The sequence below is a fragment of the Mauremys reevesii genome, linkage group 1, assembly GCF_016161935.1.
Source record: "Mauremys reevesii isolate NIE-2019 linkage group 1, ASM1616193v1, whole genome shotgun sequence".
Taxonomy (NCBI): domain Eukaryota; kingdom Metazoa; phylum Chordata; order Testudines; family Geoemydidae; genus Mauremys; species Mauremys reevesii.
Window position 1 is genome coordinate 273,650,603 of NC_052623.1, and position 16,198 is coordinate 273,666,800.

General features: G+C 46.7%; 1 protein-coding gene across 1 annotated transcript; it reads right to left on the minus strand.

The window, feature by feature from the left end:
• Nucleotides 1–692: 692 nt before the first annotated feature.
• On the minus strand, nt 693–8,339 carry GPRC5A (G protein-coupled receptor class C group 5 member A). The gene is made up of 4 exons (XM_039523460.1): nt 8,234–8,339; nt 2,870–3,947; nt 2,244–2,302; nt 693–1,422 (listed from the first exon to the last, which is right to left on the minus strand). Exons 2-4 carry the CDS (start codon nt 3,798–3,800, stop codon nt 1,330–1,332), a joined length of 1,083 nt encoding a protein of 360 aa, XP_039379394.1. The 5' UTR covers nt 3,801–3,947; nt 8,234–8,339; the 3' UTR covers nt 693–1,329.
• Between the last annotated feature and the right edge of the window lie 7,859 nt (nt 8,340–16,198).

Here is a 16,198-nt window from a genome sequence, read left to right on the forward strand (position 1 = left end):
ACAAACAACAAATATTGGCCCTTACTCCTCCACTGCACTAGAAGGTTCATTTCACTGATGAAGAACGACAGTTCCCGTGAGCCAGGCTTTTATTAAATATTCCACATACAAAGTATTAAATAAATATAGAATCATCAGCCACTAACGACCTAGCTCGTTCACTTGGGGATGTCTGTGTATTTATATATATATATATTTATATATAAATGCAAACAAGACTATTTACAAAAATGCATCGCAGACTCCAGGAAGAGTCAACTCTGCAGGCTTATCACCAGGACGCAGCTCACACTCACTTCTGGGAAAGAGGGAGTCTACCTCTCCTCCTGTCTTGGGAGATCTTGGGTGGCCAGGAAGCATGAGACTCAGGGGCTGGATGGAACCAGAAGTCAGAAATGTCAGAAAAGAGGTTTGGGGGACTGAAATCAGTGTTAGGAAGACCGGAGTCCTAGTGACTAGAAATCAGTGCTGGGAAGGAGCTCTGTGGTGGTGCTGGTGGTCAGTGCTGGGAAGATTGTCTTGGGGGTGGAGTTTGGGAATCAATGGTGAGCAGCATGTCTAGGGAGGGAGCTGTTAGGAGAGCTGGTCAGGAAATGTAGAAGGTTTCAAAATTTCAATGGAAATTAATGTTCCCAAAACTTTTAATTAATTCCCCCCCCCCATGCCATTTTCCAACCAACTCTATAGGGGGAGAAAGAAAGAAAGAAAGAAAGAAAGAAAGAAAGATTCTCTCTCTTTGCCAGCCAGCTCTAGCTGTGAGTCAGTGCTATGGAACTAGAGACAGAGAGGCTGCAGTACGTGGGTGGATCAGTGCTGTATGGGTCAGGTACTTTCAGCAATACATGAGACTTTGGGCCCTGGGTGTCAGAAGGCAGTCGGAAGGTGATTTCTGAAAATTCCTGCTTGTTTCAGTTTACCAGCTGGCAGTGCGCACAAGGATGCTAAGGTGATCAGGACTGAGTGGCCTGGGGTCTCTGCTGAAAAGGTTCCTGGTTCCTGGGCCTTACTGCAGGAAGCTCTGGTGCCATCAGAAACCCACTGCCTCTGGACAAGAACAGCTGAGTTCAGTCACATGATTGAGGGCAGGGAACTGAGTGAACAGGAGTAGGCAGGGGGATTTATGTTCAAAGTGCTCTGCTGGATGAATGGAAGGGAATTAAAGTGCTGCATGCGTAAAGCCAAAGGGAGATGGGGAAGAAAAGGGTCCGTCCCTTTCATCAGCCGCAGTCCTATCAGTCTGGTTCTGTCTCTGTTTAGCAGGATAGAAGCAGTGGTCTTTCTCTGAGCCCCGACTGCCTGTGCATTGTCTCTTGGCTGATCACTGAGCTGTTACTTGGTGCCTTGCCCGCTGGTGTAATTCTTGTATGGACTGACCTGGGTTTTAGGCCGGGGGATGGAGAACTCCTGCTGAGGTTTGAGGCTCTGAAAAAGAAACAATCATGTGATCAAACTTCAAAACTGGAGAAGAGTAAATGGGATGAGAATGAGTAAAAGGGGAACTGGTACACTGAATATCAGGAAACACTTCCCGAGAGCACAAGCTGTTAGGCCGTGGAGCAGTCTCCCAAGGGAAATGGCGGAAGCCACATTGCTTGTTGAGCCTTTTGAAATAGGACTGGACAAAGCACTCTAGAATAGACTGTGGAGAACGATCCTATACTGAATTATTAGGCCTAGCCCAGCTCTAGGGTGACCAGATGTCCTGATTTTATAGGGACAGTCCCGATATTTGGGTTTTTTTTAATATGGGCTCCTATTACCCCCCACCCCCGTCCCGATTTTTCACACTTGCTATCTGGTCACCCTACCCAGCTCTGACAGATTCTATCATCCCTGATGGGATAGTAAGTTTTCACTGAGGCAGGTAGGGGGGCTGTCCATAAGTTACACATTGCATTAGGGATGGGTGGGTCCTTAATTTTGCATGTTTGTTTCAGTGTTCCAACGGGATGAGTAGTGGGTCCTGACAGTCACCAAAATTACATGTTACACAATTTAGGGATAGCCCCTCATCTGCCCAGGATTAATTACACAACCTCTCCCAATAGCCAATGAACAGGGAATGGGGACATACCACAGCCTCACTCAGACAGGGCCAGCCTCTCGCCAAATGAAGGCATCAACCCCATTTCCACCAAAGATTCCTCAGCCTCAGGGCCCACCCAGCTCTGCCTATCCCGTGTACAAAAGGCAGCTTCATCCCATCTCCCTGGTGAAATAGATGAAAGAAGGGATGTCTTTACCTCCATCTGAAAGTGAGCATAATGTGGAACGTAGCATGGATCCCCGTTGTTTTCTGGGCCTAAAAAAAGAAGGAAAAGAGAAGAAGGCAAACAGTAAGTGTCACAGTGTCACCATGACAACACCATGCCAGAGGGGGCCCAATGCTGTATGGAGAACTGCCTCTGACTGTCCTCTAGGTAACCAGCAGGCAGGAAGAGTGTGAATTTCACAGATGATTTTACGGTTTCCCATTTTCTTATCAACCAGAGACTGATGGGAAATATCTTAAGTAAAAGGACGTGGTAGATCTAGGGGCATTGAAATTTCTCTTTCTTCTTCCATAGCTGTTGTCCTCCTCACATCCCAGATCCTACACAAAAAGATCCTCCCATATGCAGACTTCAAATGAGCCCTTCAGCCCAGAGCTCCTCACACACATACACTGCATGACCCCACTGCAGTGTTCAGTGGGAGGGCATGTCCTTTCCCTAATAAATTCTACCTCTAAGTCATTTACCATCTTCAAATCCCTTCTTAAAACCACCCTATCCCTTCCAACTCATGGTTGGTGCTCTCTCTCTCTCTCTCTCCTGCATTCTATGGCACTGCAAGCGAGGAGGCTATGTAACAACACACTTCATTATACCTGTTGTGGTCTCCTCCTTGATATAGGCTTGGTTCTCCACTCCAAAGTTCTTCTTCATGAGTTTAGGCTGGCAAGAATAGTTTTCTGGAGGGTAGTCCTCAGGGTTGCGTGGGCTTGTGAGATAACAGAATTCAGGCACCATGTACATCATCAGGAAGACCCATCCATTGGACACCAGAGCGATGCTGATGACAGGATCATCCCAGATGGGCCGTTTCTTTAATTCTGGGTTGCCTCGCATGAGCATGGTGATCCACACCACCCAGATGGCTATGGAGAACAGGCCAGTGACATAGATGTGTGCTCCATGCTTCTTCCAGCGTTTGTATGTCCCACAGAGGGTAAACATGGAGACCAGGAAGGTGAGTGCCATCAAGAGGAGCACGTAGATCAGAAGCATGACAAAGTCCATATTGCGTTGTTCTGGACTCATCGTAGTAAATTGAATATTTTGTCTGGCCACTATGACGACTACATACACTATGGCTATAATAATCTGCACCACAGTGAGGCTAATGGCAATAACCGGCAACACTGGGTACCAAAAGGGGGCCTTCCCCCTCACCAGTTTGACAAGGTTGAAGGCATGGGTCAGGAGGCAGGAAAAGCAGAGGGCGAAGAGGACGCCAAAGAGGAAGAAGCGGGTGGGGCCGGTCCGGACATTAAGTCTAATGATGAAAGCAAAGGTGAGGCCGAAGATCCCTAGGGTGCCTAAGAGGAAGAGGAAATAGATAGGGATCATGCTTCGCTTGGTGGAGTCTTGGACCTTACCGATGAAGATGAGTAGCAAGAGAATGAAGCTGATTGTGACAATGACACCAGCTGTAGCCAGTGTTTCTAGGACGATGCCCCAGGCTTGTTCAGTGTCACAGAGTAAATAATAGTCAGAGTCAATGTTCTCATTGCAGCCTGGAGGAGGCTTGGAAGCCATGGTGACTCACAGAACAGCCGTCAATAGGGAGTTGGGTTTAGCGTGCGGTGCTGGGTAGTGCTGGTATCTGACGATATACAGGAGATGAGACTAGATGGTCTGTTCTGGCCTTAAACTCTATGGCTCTATGAATATTCTTCCAAAGATCTGCAGAAGAAGTTGAGACACCAATGTAGCATAAACCTTGTTAAGTTTTACAGCAGCTGGGGAAAGAAGGAGGATAGGATCCAATACCTATTTCTATCTATAAGTCAGGCTTTACCTATTTTTCACGCCTAAAGGGTAACAAGAAAACATTTTTCAAATACACTAAAAGCAAGAGGAAAAGCAAGGACGGGATAGATCCATTACTCGATGAGGGGGGAGAAACAATAACATAAAATGCAGTAATGGCCAAAGTGTTAAATACCTCTTTTGTTTGACTTTTCAGAAAGAGTAACAGTGATCAGATGACTTAGGGCTAGTCTACACTGGCAACGTTAAAGCGCTGCCGCAGCGCTTTAATGTGGTTTGTGTAGTTGTGGTAGAGAGCTCTCCCAGTGCTCTAAAATGACCCACCTCCATGATCCCACTGTCTATACTGGTGCTTTACAGCGCTAAAACTTGCTGCACTCAGGGGGCTGTTTTTTCACACCCTTGAGTGACAATGTTGCAGAGCTGTAAAGTGCCAGTGTAGACAAGTCCTAACATAGTGAACATCAGTAGGGGTAGGATTTGAGGCTAACATAGGAAAGAACAAATTAAGAATTACTCAGTCCTGGTTTTAACCACAAACTTATAGCAGTATAACTACTGATTTCCCAGAAGTGTGGAACATCCACGCCCTTGTGCGATGCAGTTATACTAATCAAACTTCTGGTGTAGACAGTGTTAAGTCAATGGAAGTTAAATTAAGCTGGGAGGGGATGACAGTTAAATTAAGCTGGGAGGGGTTGCAAGCACTTTGGAGGACAGGTTTAGAATTCAAAATGATCTGGGCAAACAGGAGAAAGGGTCTGAAATAAATAGGATAAAGTTCAATGAAGACAAATGCAAAGTACTACATTTAGGAAGGACTAATCAATGGAATAAATACAAAATGGGAAATGACTGTCTAGGAAGTAGTACTGTGGAAAGGGATCTGGGGGGTCATAGTGGATCACAAGCTAAATATGAGTCAACAGTGTAACTCTGTTGCAAAAAAAGCAAACATTATTTTGGGTGTATTAGAAGGAGTGTTGCAAGGAAGACACAAGAAGTAATTCTTCCACCCTAGTCAGCACTGATAAGGCCTCAACTGGAGAACTGTGTCCAATTCTGGGCACCACACTTTGAGAAAGATGTGTACAAACTGTAGAAAGTCCAGAGAAGTGCAACAAAAAATATTAAAGGTCTAAAAAAAATGACCTATGAGTAAAGACTGGAAAAATTGGGCTGGTTAGTCTGGAGAAACAAAAACTGAGGGGGGGACATGATAACTGTTTCAAGTACATAAAAGGTTGTTATGAATGGGAGGGTGGTAAATTGTTCTCCTGAAACACTGAGAACAGGACGAGAAGCAATGGGCTTAAATTGCAGCAAGGGAGATTTAGATTAGACATTAGGAAAAACTTCCTTACTGTCAGGGTAGTTAAGCACTGGAACAGATTACCTAGGGAGGTTGTGGAATCTCTGTCTTTGGAAGTTTTTCAGAACAGGTTAGACAAACACCTCTCTGGGATGGTCTAGATCAGCATTTCTCAACTAGGGGTCCGCAGCCCTCTTGGGATCTGTGAGCCCTTTCAGGGGGGCCGCGGGGCACCATGGCTGAGGGGGCATGAGGGTGTTGCCCCCACAACTGCAGTGCCTTACCCAGAGTGGGGCAGTCCCGGGGCAGCTCCACCCCACCACCTCCTCCTCTCCCCCAGCTCCTCTCAGGCTCCACCCTCTTGCCAGGTCATAGACAGAGGGGAAGCTGGAGCCAGGCAGTGTGGGGCAGCTGCTTCTCTGGCTGGTGGTGCTGCTGGTGCTCAGGTTTGTGGTTGCTCCTCAGCTTCCAGCCCCCTTTGACTGCTCGTGCAGCCAGTAAGAGCTACCCAGGCAGGGGAACTTGGCTTCAGGCCGGCAGAGCCCTCAGGGAACAGCTACCACAAGGGGAGCCCTCCTGGCAGACAGCCCCTTGCTGCCCCCTCCCTGCACCCTGAGCTACCTCTTTGCCCACACACAGCCCCTAGCTGCGCCCTTAGCTACCCCCCCTTCCTGCACCCTGAGTGGTTTTCAAACATTTTGAGCTGAATCCCCACTTTGAGTTATATTTTTTGGTTGCATCCTTCCACAGCCCAGACAGGCTGGGTGGCCTGCTGAGGTGAGTCAGGGAGTGAAGGTGGCACTCCCTCCCTGGACCCCACTGTGCAGAGCTGGCTCAAGCCCCTTGCTCCCCCAAAACAGAAGTCAAACTATGTCTATGCCCAAGGATCCCACCCCTGGCCCAGAGCCCCAAGTCCTCCCTTCACCCCCACTGGGCCCTGGAGTTTTTATAGCATGTTGTGGGGGGGCTCAGAAAGAAAAAGGTTGAGAACCCCTAGTCTAGATAATACTTAGTCCTGCCTCAATGCAGAGGACTGGACTAGGTGACCTCTTAAGGTCCCTTCTAGTCCTACATTACATTTCAATTATTTCTATGTCAGTTTGGCAATAGAAAACATATCAAAGACACTTGTTCACTGCAGGTGCTTCCCCATTGTCCTACAGTGGCTGGAGGCCTGAAAGAGAGTGTCAGTGCTAATGTTGTTAATGGTCTTTGTCTCAGGCAGTAGTGATGCTGCTTTGAGGGTCCCCAGTTCAAGATCCTATTGTAGGATGTGTCTCTAACACACCAATATGCTCAAGCTCTGTTATTATCAAGTCTTAAAAGTGACTGCAAAGGGGGAAATGGCCTTTGCACTCTTCTTTCTGATATGTAAAGAAATGTTGAGTGATCCCATGATGTTCATTGTTAGGTGCAAGCCCCTGCCCATGGTTTTGTTTTCTCTAGACCATTTTCTCCATTTATGGGCTAGTCCTGGGATCCTTTCCCTTGACTTCAATTATAGAAAATCCAACAAAGGGTGGCACCCTTGAACGTCACATGAAGCACACCTATGCATGCCCCAGGGTGAGCTATCTGATAATGGTGTATTGTACTCTGTGTTTGGACACCCAAGTCATAAAGTAGAATTTCTATTCCTGACTCGGAGGGCTGAACCATTTTAAACAGGAGAATGACCAGTCACAAGTAGTGAATCCTGATAATGCATGTCCACTGGAGATTTTCAGATGAATCATCATTCATTAAACTTTGGGGATTTCTGATCATTTGTACAAATGCCTGGCAGTTGTCCAAACACTTGTGAGTAAGGAATAACATGAATCTTAGGGAAGTAAATCCAACACTTGTATTCACATAAATATTCACACCTCAGATTATTTCACTCTTTGACCCCCTCTAGCAGACACACAGGGGCACAATGTACAGACTGCTGGAGATCACAAAGAGCAAGCGTGGGACACAGAGACAGGCACGGGACACGCAGACAGTGAGATATGCTGAACAGCACACGCTGGTAGTGAAAGAAACATTAGAGATTCGCCAGTGCAGCACCCAGCATTGGCCAAGGATGGGAAGAGTTCTAAAATCTTTGAGATGGGGGTCAGAAGTCACCTGTTAATTTCTCTTCTCACTAATATTTTTTTATAATCAGTGATTACTTGTGTAACAACATTGATATGTGCAGTCGTCCACAGCCATCCCTGAGAACTGACATCACTTTTAAAATGGAAAGGCACCCTTTTCAGAGTGTGTGTGTGTGTGTGTGTGTGTGTGTGTGTGTGTGTGTGAAAGAAAGTTTGCAGGGTGTATGCCTCTGTCCCCCACATCTTAGGCTGGAGATTCAGGGACACCTCTGAGGTGAAGGGGATGAGCCATACCCCCTCTAAATCTTTTCTCTTGGGATTACGCTCCCTCCCCACCACACTCATTTTAATACTGTAGTTTACAATACTTATAAGGACTTTACATCTGTCAATCTCAAAGCACTTTGCAAGGAAAGAAAGCATCATTATCCCCAAGGTAACAGGTGGGGAAACTGAGTCACAAAGGGAGCCTAGCATGGGGGTTGGCTTCAGAGCCCATGTTCCAGCCCGAGCCATAACTTCAACATGCTGTCTACACAGCTATAGTTAGAGTGCTGAATCTGGCGACCTGGGCCGGAGGCTAGCTGCCATGGGCTCCCAAAGGCTGTGTAGACATACCCAGAAAGGCAAGTAACTTGTCCAAAAGTACACAGCAGGTCAGTGGCTGGGTCAGGAACAGAACCCAGATCTCCTGACTCCCCCGCCAAGGCTCTAGTCACACTACCAGGCTGTTCAACTTAGTCACCCTTGAGAAAGGTCTGAGTTCCCTGTTAGCAAAACCCAGCCCCATAGCTCTGAATTACCTTATTGGTATCCTGTATGGAAGCTGAGACCTCAGTAACAGTGGCTGAAGGAAGAAAATTCCAACCGCACCCAGGTAGAGAGTAATGCCAGGCAGCTCCTGTAATCTCGGGCAAGCAGCAGGTCTGCACTCATTCTCTAAGGGCAGCTTTAAAAGTAACCAGGATGGGGAGGGCCGAGGGCGGGGAGTGGGACACGCCTATTCCAGTTCCACTACTCCTGGTGCTGTTATAAAAATAAACTCCTGGTGCCAGGAGATGAAGTAAAAACTTCTGATGTCAGTGGAGTAGTCACCCTGCAGCAGGGTGGAGAAGGAACCTCAGGCAGGCCCAGCCCCAGGACTGAATCAAATACTATTCATCAAGGCAACTGATAAACTGCACCTCCCTGGCATCAGCAGGGCAGGAGACTGTGGGAGCCCTCAAGGCAAGCTTAATAGTGCAGCCCCACCCCATCATACCTAGATATGCTTCCCTGCCATGGAGCTAATCACTGACAAGGGTTGTAAGTACAAGACACCCTGTGATGAGAATGACCCTTCAGACTGTACTCTGACCCTTATACTCTGTATCCCTCCAGTCCTGACTCCAAACAGAGATGAATTCCCTCTCTTCTGTCCCTGGGCAGGAAGGGGAATTCTGTCATGTAGCTAGGTCCACAGATAAGACCACCTCAGACCACCTCAGACCTCCCTTGCTTCTGATTCCTTCATGGTCACTACCTCTCACTATAATCTGTGACTGCACCCACAAGCCCGTAATCATTCCCTGAAAAGAGGAGTTTCCTGTTACTCTGCTCTGGTGCCCCAATAAAAGGAGGACTTGGCAACGATGCCTTGTGCGCTGTCAGGAATCTGAATCACTTTGTCACAGTTATTGCTCTGATAAAAACTATAACTCAGGGTATAGGAGGGTCTGGCTCTGAACCATCACATCTGTAACAGGGAGCCTGTCTAAAGGTCAACAGGGTAATTTGAATGCAAGAGTTATTTCATTTTATTTATGGAGTTATTTAGTTTGAATGGTGCTTCCTGGGAATAGTCTCCATTATTATTAGTTATTATTTGCAGTACAGTAGGTACCTAGAAGCCATAACCAAGATCAGGCCCCATCATGCGAGGCACTGGATCTTATGACTATTATTTATTATTTGTATTTTCCTAGTACCGAGGAGCCCCCATCAGGGACCAGGACCTCATTGTCCTAGAAGCTGTACAAACACAGAAGAAAAAGATGGTCCCATCCCAAAACAGCTCACACTCTATCAGTATAAGACAAGAGCCAACGGATGGATACAGCCAGGCAGATAGTGGAGTACAAGAAAACAATGCAACAATGTTGATCAGCATGGTAGGCTGTGGTCTCAGCACCCTAGCAGCCATACATAGTAAGGGTATGTCTACACTACCCGCCGGATCGGCGGGTAGTGATCAGTCTATTGGGGATCAATGTATCGCGTCTTGTCTAGATGTGATACATCGATCCCCGAACGCTCTCCCTGTCGACTCCGGAACTCCACCAGGGCGAGAGACGGAAGCGGAATCGACGGGGGAGCTGCAGCCGTTGATCCCGCACCGCAAGGACATAAAGTAAGTCAATCTAAGTCGATCTAAGATACGTTGACTTCAGCTACGCTATTCTTGTAGCTGAAGTTGCATATTTTAGATTGATCCCTCCCCCCGAGTGTAGACCAAGCCTTAGAGACACACAGTAAGAGGCAGCTCCTTACCTGAAAATCTGACACTCCAATGAAATCCACTTGTATTTTCATCATCTGACTTCTGGCCAACACTAATATAGTGTGTGGGTGCCTGTCCAAATGATCAGAGAATTACACTGATCCATCCCAATTTCATTTCAGTGTACACTTAAGAAAAGGGATTTAAAGTTTCTTAAAAACACTCCTTGAAGGTCCCTGTTTTAGTGAGTTAGGAAAGAAGCAGGCAATAGTGAAAATCACAGGAGAGGAAAGGGAATTTCTCTCAAGAAGATTTCAGCACCAACTCTCCAGACCCAAGAGGGTGTTTCAGAGAAGTGATCTTGGTTTTGTATCTACCTGAACCAACCCTCTGAACCATCTGAAATTCACCTGTCTCTATCCCTGGGTATATACATAATATATAATGCATGACTGATATAAGTGGAAAGTTAATTACATATATTTAAAAGAGACAGTGAACCTCACTAGGGTGCAGTGTCAGGTTTCATCCATGTTTGAAAAAGGATTAATGATGACATTTTCCAGGAGGCCACATAAATTACGATTAACTCATTCAGCACCCCCAAGTGCTATATAGACTTGTGAAAACATGGGGTAACATTTGTACAAGCACTTCAGTGATTTAGGAACCTATGTGCCATTGACTTTCAATGGAACGTAGGCACCTAAGGGTACATCTACACTTTGAGCTGGAAGTATGATTCCCAGGGTGAGGAGCAGGAGCAGCAGAAGCTTCCTAAAAGTGTGTGTGTGGGGAGAGGGGGGCACCAGCACCCAAACCGTGGACCTGCCCACCTCGTGCCACCCCTTCTTCCCGAGCCCCCGCCCTTGCACCTCCTCTTCCTCCGTGGCCCCACCCTCGCGTTCCTCCGAAGCATAGCCCTCCCACTTTTAAAAGTGATGGGGTTATGGCCGCCTGGCCCCCTCCCCTGCTCTGGCATCCCCGGAGGCATACTTATGCCAGCTGTGATTGAGCTACTGCACTAAAAATAAAGTGTAGCTGTGGCGGCATGAGGGGTGGGACGAGCCAGTTGCCCCAAGAACGTCTCCATCCAAGACATAGGAACAGACTCTGGGGGTAGGGCTACATTAGAATGTAAGCCCAGGATTAGCAGAACTTGAGTTAGCAGACCCTGGGTTTGTTAACTGAGGGCGTGAGCATCTACATTCATTTGTAACCCTAAGTTAGGAATTGTTGAACCCTGGGCCCCAGCTTGGAGCTGGAGCATCTACACTGCATTATGCAGGCCTGAGTCTCACCACCCATAGCCCTGTGTTTCCAAGCACCCTCGCAAAATGTGGCCGCTGTAGCCCTTTATTTGTGGTGCAGTGTGAGAAAACTTGACTGCTCACCCAACTTGCCAGTCCAGAGTAGAAAAAAAGTCAGTCTGGGGGACCTTTGGCAGACTCCCAGAGCACAAAGACAGTGGGGCTGCATTTACACTACAAAGTGAGAGGGCTTGAACCCTAAGTCCCAGCTTGGCTCATGCTTGGACCCTCCACCACTGTGGGTCCTCAGTTAGTGCAATTTGTGTGTAGATGGCAGGAGAGTTAGGCTTGAGCCTAGGTTTTAACCCTGGGCTTACATTGTAGTTTAGACATATGCTTAGGGGCTTTAGAAAACGTTACGCATAGTCCCTGCCCTGAAGCACTGGCAGGCCAAACGTAACTGGCGTGTAGGGGGGTTGTTATAGTTCTGCATTCTGGGAATTACAAAGGTTTATTGGTCAGAAACAATGGAACTGAGCCTGCTTCCATTCAATTCAGTAGCAAACCTGCCTGTGGCTCTCAATGAAGATCTGAGTTCTACAGTCTCTCTCTGGTTGGTTGGGGAGAGAACAGTGAAGTACACAACAGAGTAAAGAGGTGTATAGGAAGAGATGACACTTAATCCTCTGGAATGCATCTGGATTATGTGCTTTTTTTTTTTTTTGGCTGGGTATCAACTATGTCCATTAATTCCTTCTGCTCAGCTACTTTATAAAATGTGCCTCAGTGATGTCACAGAAACACCTCTTTCCTTCAAAACATGTTTTTAATGCTCAGAATCATGGTGACCCAACATTACCTTAATTTACACCCTGTCCAACCCCATTGGCTTCTTCTGTCTTTAAATTCATTTCGGTACAAACTTTAGACCATCCACCAGGACTGCGGTGGAGTAGGGAATTGGCACTGAACTTCAAAGCCTTAAATCTGGCCATGTATGTTGTCAATTCAAATCCCCCCCTGCTCAAAAATGTTCAAAGGCCACAGTTTAATGTCAGCAAGATACTGGAAGGAAAAACCAGGAGCCCCTTGTCAAAATTCTGCCATACATTTGAAAGGAAACTTGGGATGGTTTTCCTGCCTCTGAGTTCCCTGCTCCCTGAATGCTGCTAAATCAGTTGGTTGATGGTTCAGGGTAGGAAGGAAAAGAGATTGAGAGAGGGTGGGTGTCGTGTCACAAAAGTACATCTTAAGGACAAATTATTTTCCTTTTGGAATTGACCAGATGACATCAAATAGGATGGAATTGCTAAGAAAAAGTTGAATTCAAGAGCTCTACAATGTCTCCCACTTCACCTCCTTCAGATTAATCAAGCTTCACACTGTGCTATCTGTCATTACACAGCTCAGGAGCAAACTAGAGACATGCACAGTATGTGACACTCAATATGCGTATTTGCCAAGCAGTGCTGGCTGCTTGCTCAACTGTGAAGAAACTTTCTTGTTTAAATGAATTGATTTCTCCAATCCTTTTCTCTTCCTAACACATGTACTCCTGGTACATGGGGACGATAAGGCTATGAGCAGGGGAAGTTTTAGGGGGTGCTGGGATGGGGTGTTCACCCCACACATACCAGGAAAGAGATACTATGGGTCTGAGAGGCCAATTAACCTGCCTGTTCACACCTGGAGGATGGGCCGGACTAATATGAAATAAAGCCCTGCTGGGAAACAGCAGGGTTTGGGGCCATTAAGTGCTGGGTGAGGTCAGTGGAGAGAGAGGAAAAGAGAGGAGTAACCTGAAAAGGGGTGAGTACCAGACCAGCATGGCTTGGTTTCTTCAGGGGTGAGGTGGAAGTGGGGGCCCTGAGGAGCTGTAGCCTATCTGAACCCCTGAGTGAGAGGAGGCGTGTGCTGGGGTTGATCAAGGCACAGAAGCCTGTGGTTAGGTGGGAGGATGGTCTAGAGCAACAGAGGCATGTCTGCAATGAGTTTTATTTATGTTTCATTTGGACTTTGGTAAAGGTGGCCATGGCCCCAGAACGGGTAGGCCCATCTCTTCAAAATGGTTGGGCTGAATGGCTAGGACTCTCCTATGGCCAGAATAAGCCAAAAGACAGTTGGGGGGACAGGGGAAGAAAGTGAGGAAAAAGTTGCTGCAATATCATAGCCACCCAGGAGGGTGCATGGTGGGGTGGCAACTTTGTCACAAGGACCTATGTTAAAATATTCCAAACAAACACTCTTTAATATTCCCTCTGAACACAGATACCAAAACACAGGAGCTACTTATTGAAATGGAAAACTGGAGAAGGACCAACATTCCAACAACAGACAAATATGTAGATATAAAGAGGGGAAAGAAAATTTGTTCTTCCTGCCATGGATCTGCTACTGCCCTTTCACAAAAACAGGGAGTTGTTTTAAATAGTGTTATCTACTGGGCACCAGCAGCGTGCGGTGTTTGTATAAACACCTGAAGATCTGGCGTCTGCCTTACAGAGTTTACAATATAAAACTGACTTGACTCTAGAAGAAGGGATTTGCTAAACCGGAATGGTGGCTGATGCACGAAAAGAGGGAGGGTGTTCCCAGAGTAAGGGCTGACCCAGAAGAAGTTGTTCTGCCTCCCCTCCCAGAGTCCCACACCCCTGCAGCTGGGGACAGGGATTAGGAGAGAGGAGACCCTGAGCCAGATCCCTCGCTGGCACAGTGTCAATCAGTGGAGAGCTCTGTCAGTTTACACTAGCTGGGGATCTGGCCCATTATTTGTTTGTATCACATCTCTGCTGATTCCTGTTTTCTTGTTGTATTCTTCATTTTTAACGCATGCCAGAGTGTCCAACTCCAAGCATGGCACACACCAGCATCTCTAACAGGTGAGAGGGTGGAGGCATTCCTCTTCTCTGCTCTAGGGTGTCCTCTGCATCCCCCGATAAATCTCAAGACTCCCTTGCTCCTCACATCACTACCACCACCTTTCTGGCTGGAACAAACTGGATGGGATTCCCACTCTGAGTCAATTAGTGCCTCTCTTCCCTCATCCTTGACATTATGATGTGAGGTAAAGCTGTGTGGGAAGCTTCCCTGGAATGAAGAGGTGTATGAGGGATCAGCTAATTGGGGTAGTGTGTGCCAGCCAACCATAGCTTGTTAGCATAATTAATCAAGCTTTGTAATTAGCCTGAGGGGGCAGGTGTCAGAATCTGAAAGACATCTGAGATGGAGAAGACCTACTGGGTCCTTTATGTTCATGCCCTTGCTAATGCAGATTTCCCTGCAGTCTTTGTCAAGTGCTTTGTCCTGTCTAGTTTCAAATGACCCAAGTGATGGGGCTTTCACTACTTCCCCTGCCCGACTATCCTCATCTTAACAGAGCTGCAGACCCTGGAAGCCCTGATGTCCCCAAGGCAGAGGCAGTCCAGCAGTCTGCCAAAGAGACAGGCAGGTGAACTGGCAGGAAGCCAGGCAGGATTATGTTGGAAATGCCTCAGCATTGAACCATCTTCACAAAACATCTTGGGAAGCATATGTGGGTTGTTTTGGTTTTTTTTGGAAAATTCCTGCCGAAAATGTTGCTAGAATTTTTTTCAGCCAGCTCTAGTATCTAATCTTACTGTGTCCCTCTCAATCCCAGGCTCATCGCTTTCTCGCTCTGGTTGTCATTTAGCCTAACTAAATATTTAGATCTTTTAATCTCTTCTATAGTTAGTTTTAACTACTTAATTGTTTTCCTGGAGTCAAGTGCGTTGGAGTTGAATGACCATAATTATTATTACTTCTATTCTAGTAAGCAACCAAAGGCACCTGTCAGGACTGGGCCCCACTGTGCCCTGTGCTGCACATAAAGGGAGATATGGTCCCTTCCCTGGAGAGCTTACAATCCAAGTGAAATCAGGTAGGAAAAATTAGGTCTCTTGTGGACTTAGCCCAGGTGCAACTGTGACACTCCGCCCAATGAGGTATCATTGGAAAGGTTATGATGTACTGACTATGATTATCCTATGTGTATGCATGTATCATTTTGGTATCTAAAATTAGGAATATGGACTATGTATCAATTACAAAAGTGTTTGCACCTGGGGAACACCCACCAGGCAAAATGCAATCAGTCTGGCTGGTTAGTCAATGGGCCAATAGGGAGAACAATAGGACTTTGAAGATGCTAATCTCCCACCTTCCTGGGAAGTCTCCCTGAGGATTTATGGCTGCTTTGACACTGCAGGGCCATATGATCATGTCACCTGGTACTGGACTCCATGTTGGACTGCTAGTATTTTTCCACAAAGAGGGTGGGGATCAAACTGGGAAACAAAGGATTCCAGCCATATGTAAATCCTATTTAAAGCAGGAAAGTGAGTTAATCAGGGTCAGTTCTTCACTGAACCCACATCCAAAATGACTGCTGAAAACACCTAAAACTGACCTGGGGAAGAAAGGGCTGGAACCAGGCTAGAAGGTGTCTAGCCTGTGAAAGGAATACCTAGAGTTCTAAGCTGCAAGCAAGAGAAGTTTGTCTTCAAGAAACTCTGCAACTTGCTTAAAACAACATTTAGGGTGAGAAATTACTACTTGTAGCTAGTTTCCTTAGTGTATTAAGCTTAGTTTGTGTGTCTGCTTTATTTGCTCAGTAATCTGCTTTGCTCTGTTTGCTATCCCTTATCATTTACAATCTATCCTTTGTAGTTAATAAACTGTTTTTTGTTTATTTTAAAACTCAGTTTGTGGAATCCATAACTGGGGGCAAAAAGCTGTGCATATCTTCCTCCACATTGAGGGAGGGGGCGAATTTAATGAGCTTACACTGTACAGTTTTCTGGGCAGCACAATATAATTTTGGGTTTGCAATCCGGAGGGGGTGGGCACCTGAGTGCTGGGCAATTCCTGAAGTAAGTCTTCCCACGCAGAGCTGATCTCAGTGTCTGTGTCTTTCTGCAGCTGGGTGTGGCTCTACCTGTGTGTGTGCTGGAGGAGGCTTGAGGGCCTGGCTCAATAAGGCAGTGTAAGGCCAGACTGGTGGAACTGGCGGGCTCAGTGGT

What these genes read in the sequence shown, in the direction of transcription:
- GPRC5A (XM_039523460.1), bottom strand. Translation starts at nt 3,800, where the DNA reads ATGGCTTCCAAGCCTCCTCCAGGCTGCAATGAGAACATTGACTCTGAC. An exon ending in CAAGGAGGAGACCACAACAG is followed by an intron (nt 2,303 to 2,869) that starts GTATAATGAAGT and finishes TTCTTTTTTTAG; the next exon opens with GCCCAGAAAACAACGGGGAT. An exon ending in ATGCTCACTTTCAGATGGAG is followed by an intron (nt 1,423 to 2,243) that starts GTAAAGACATCC and finishes TTTCTTTTTCAG; the next exon opens with AGCCTCAAACCTCAGCAGGA.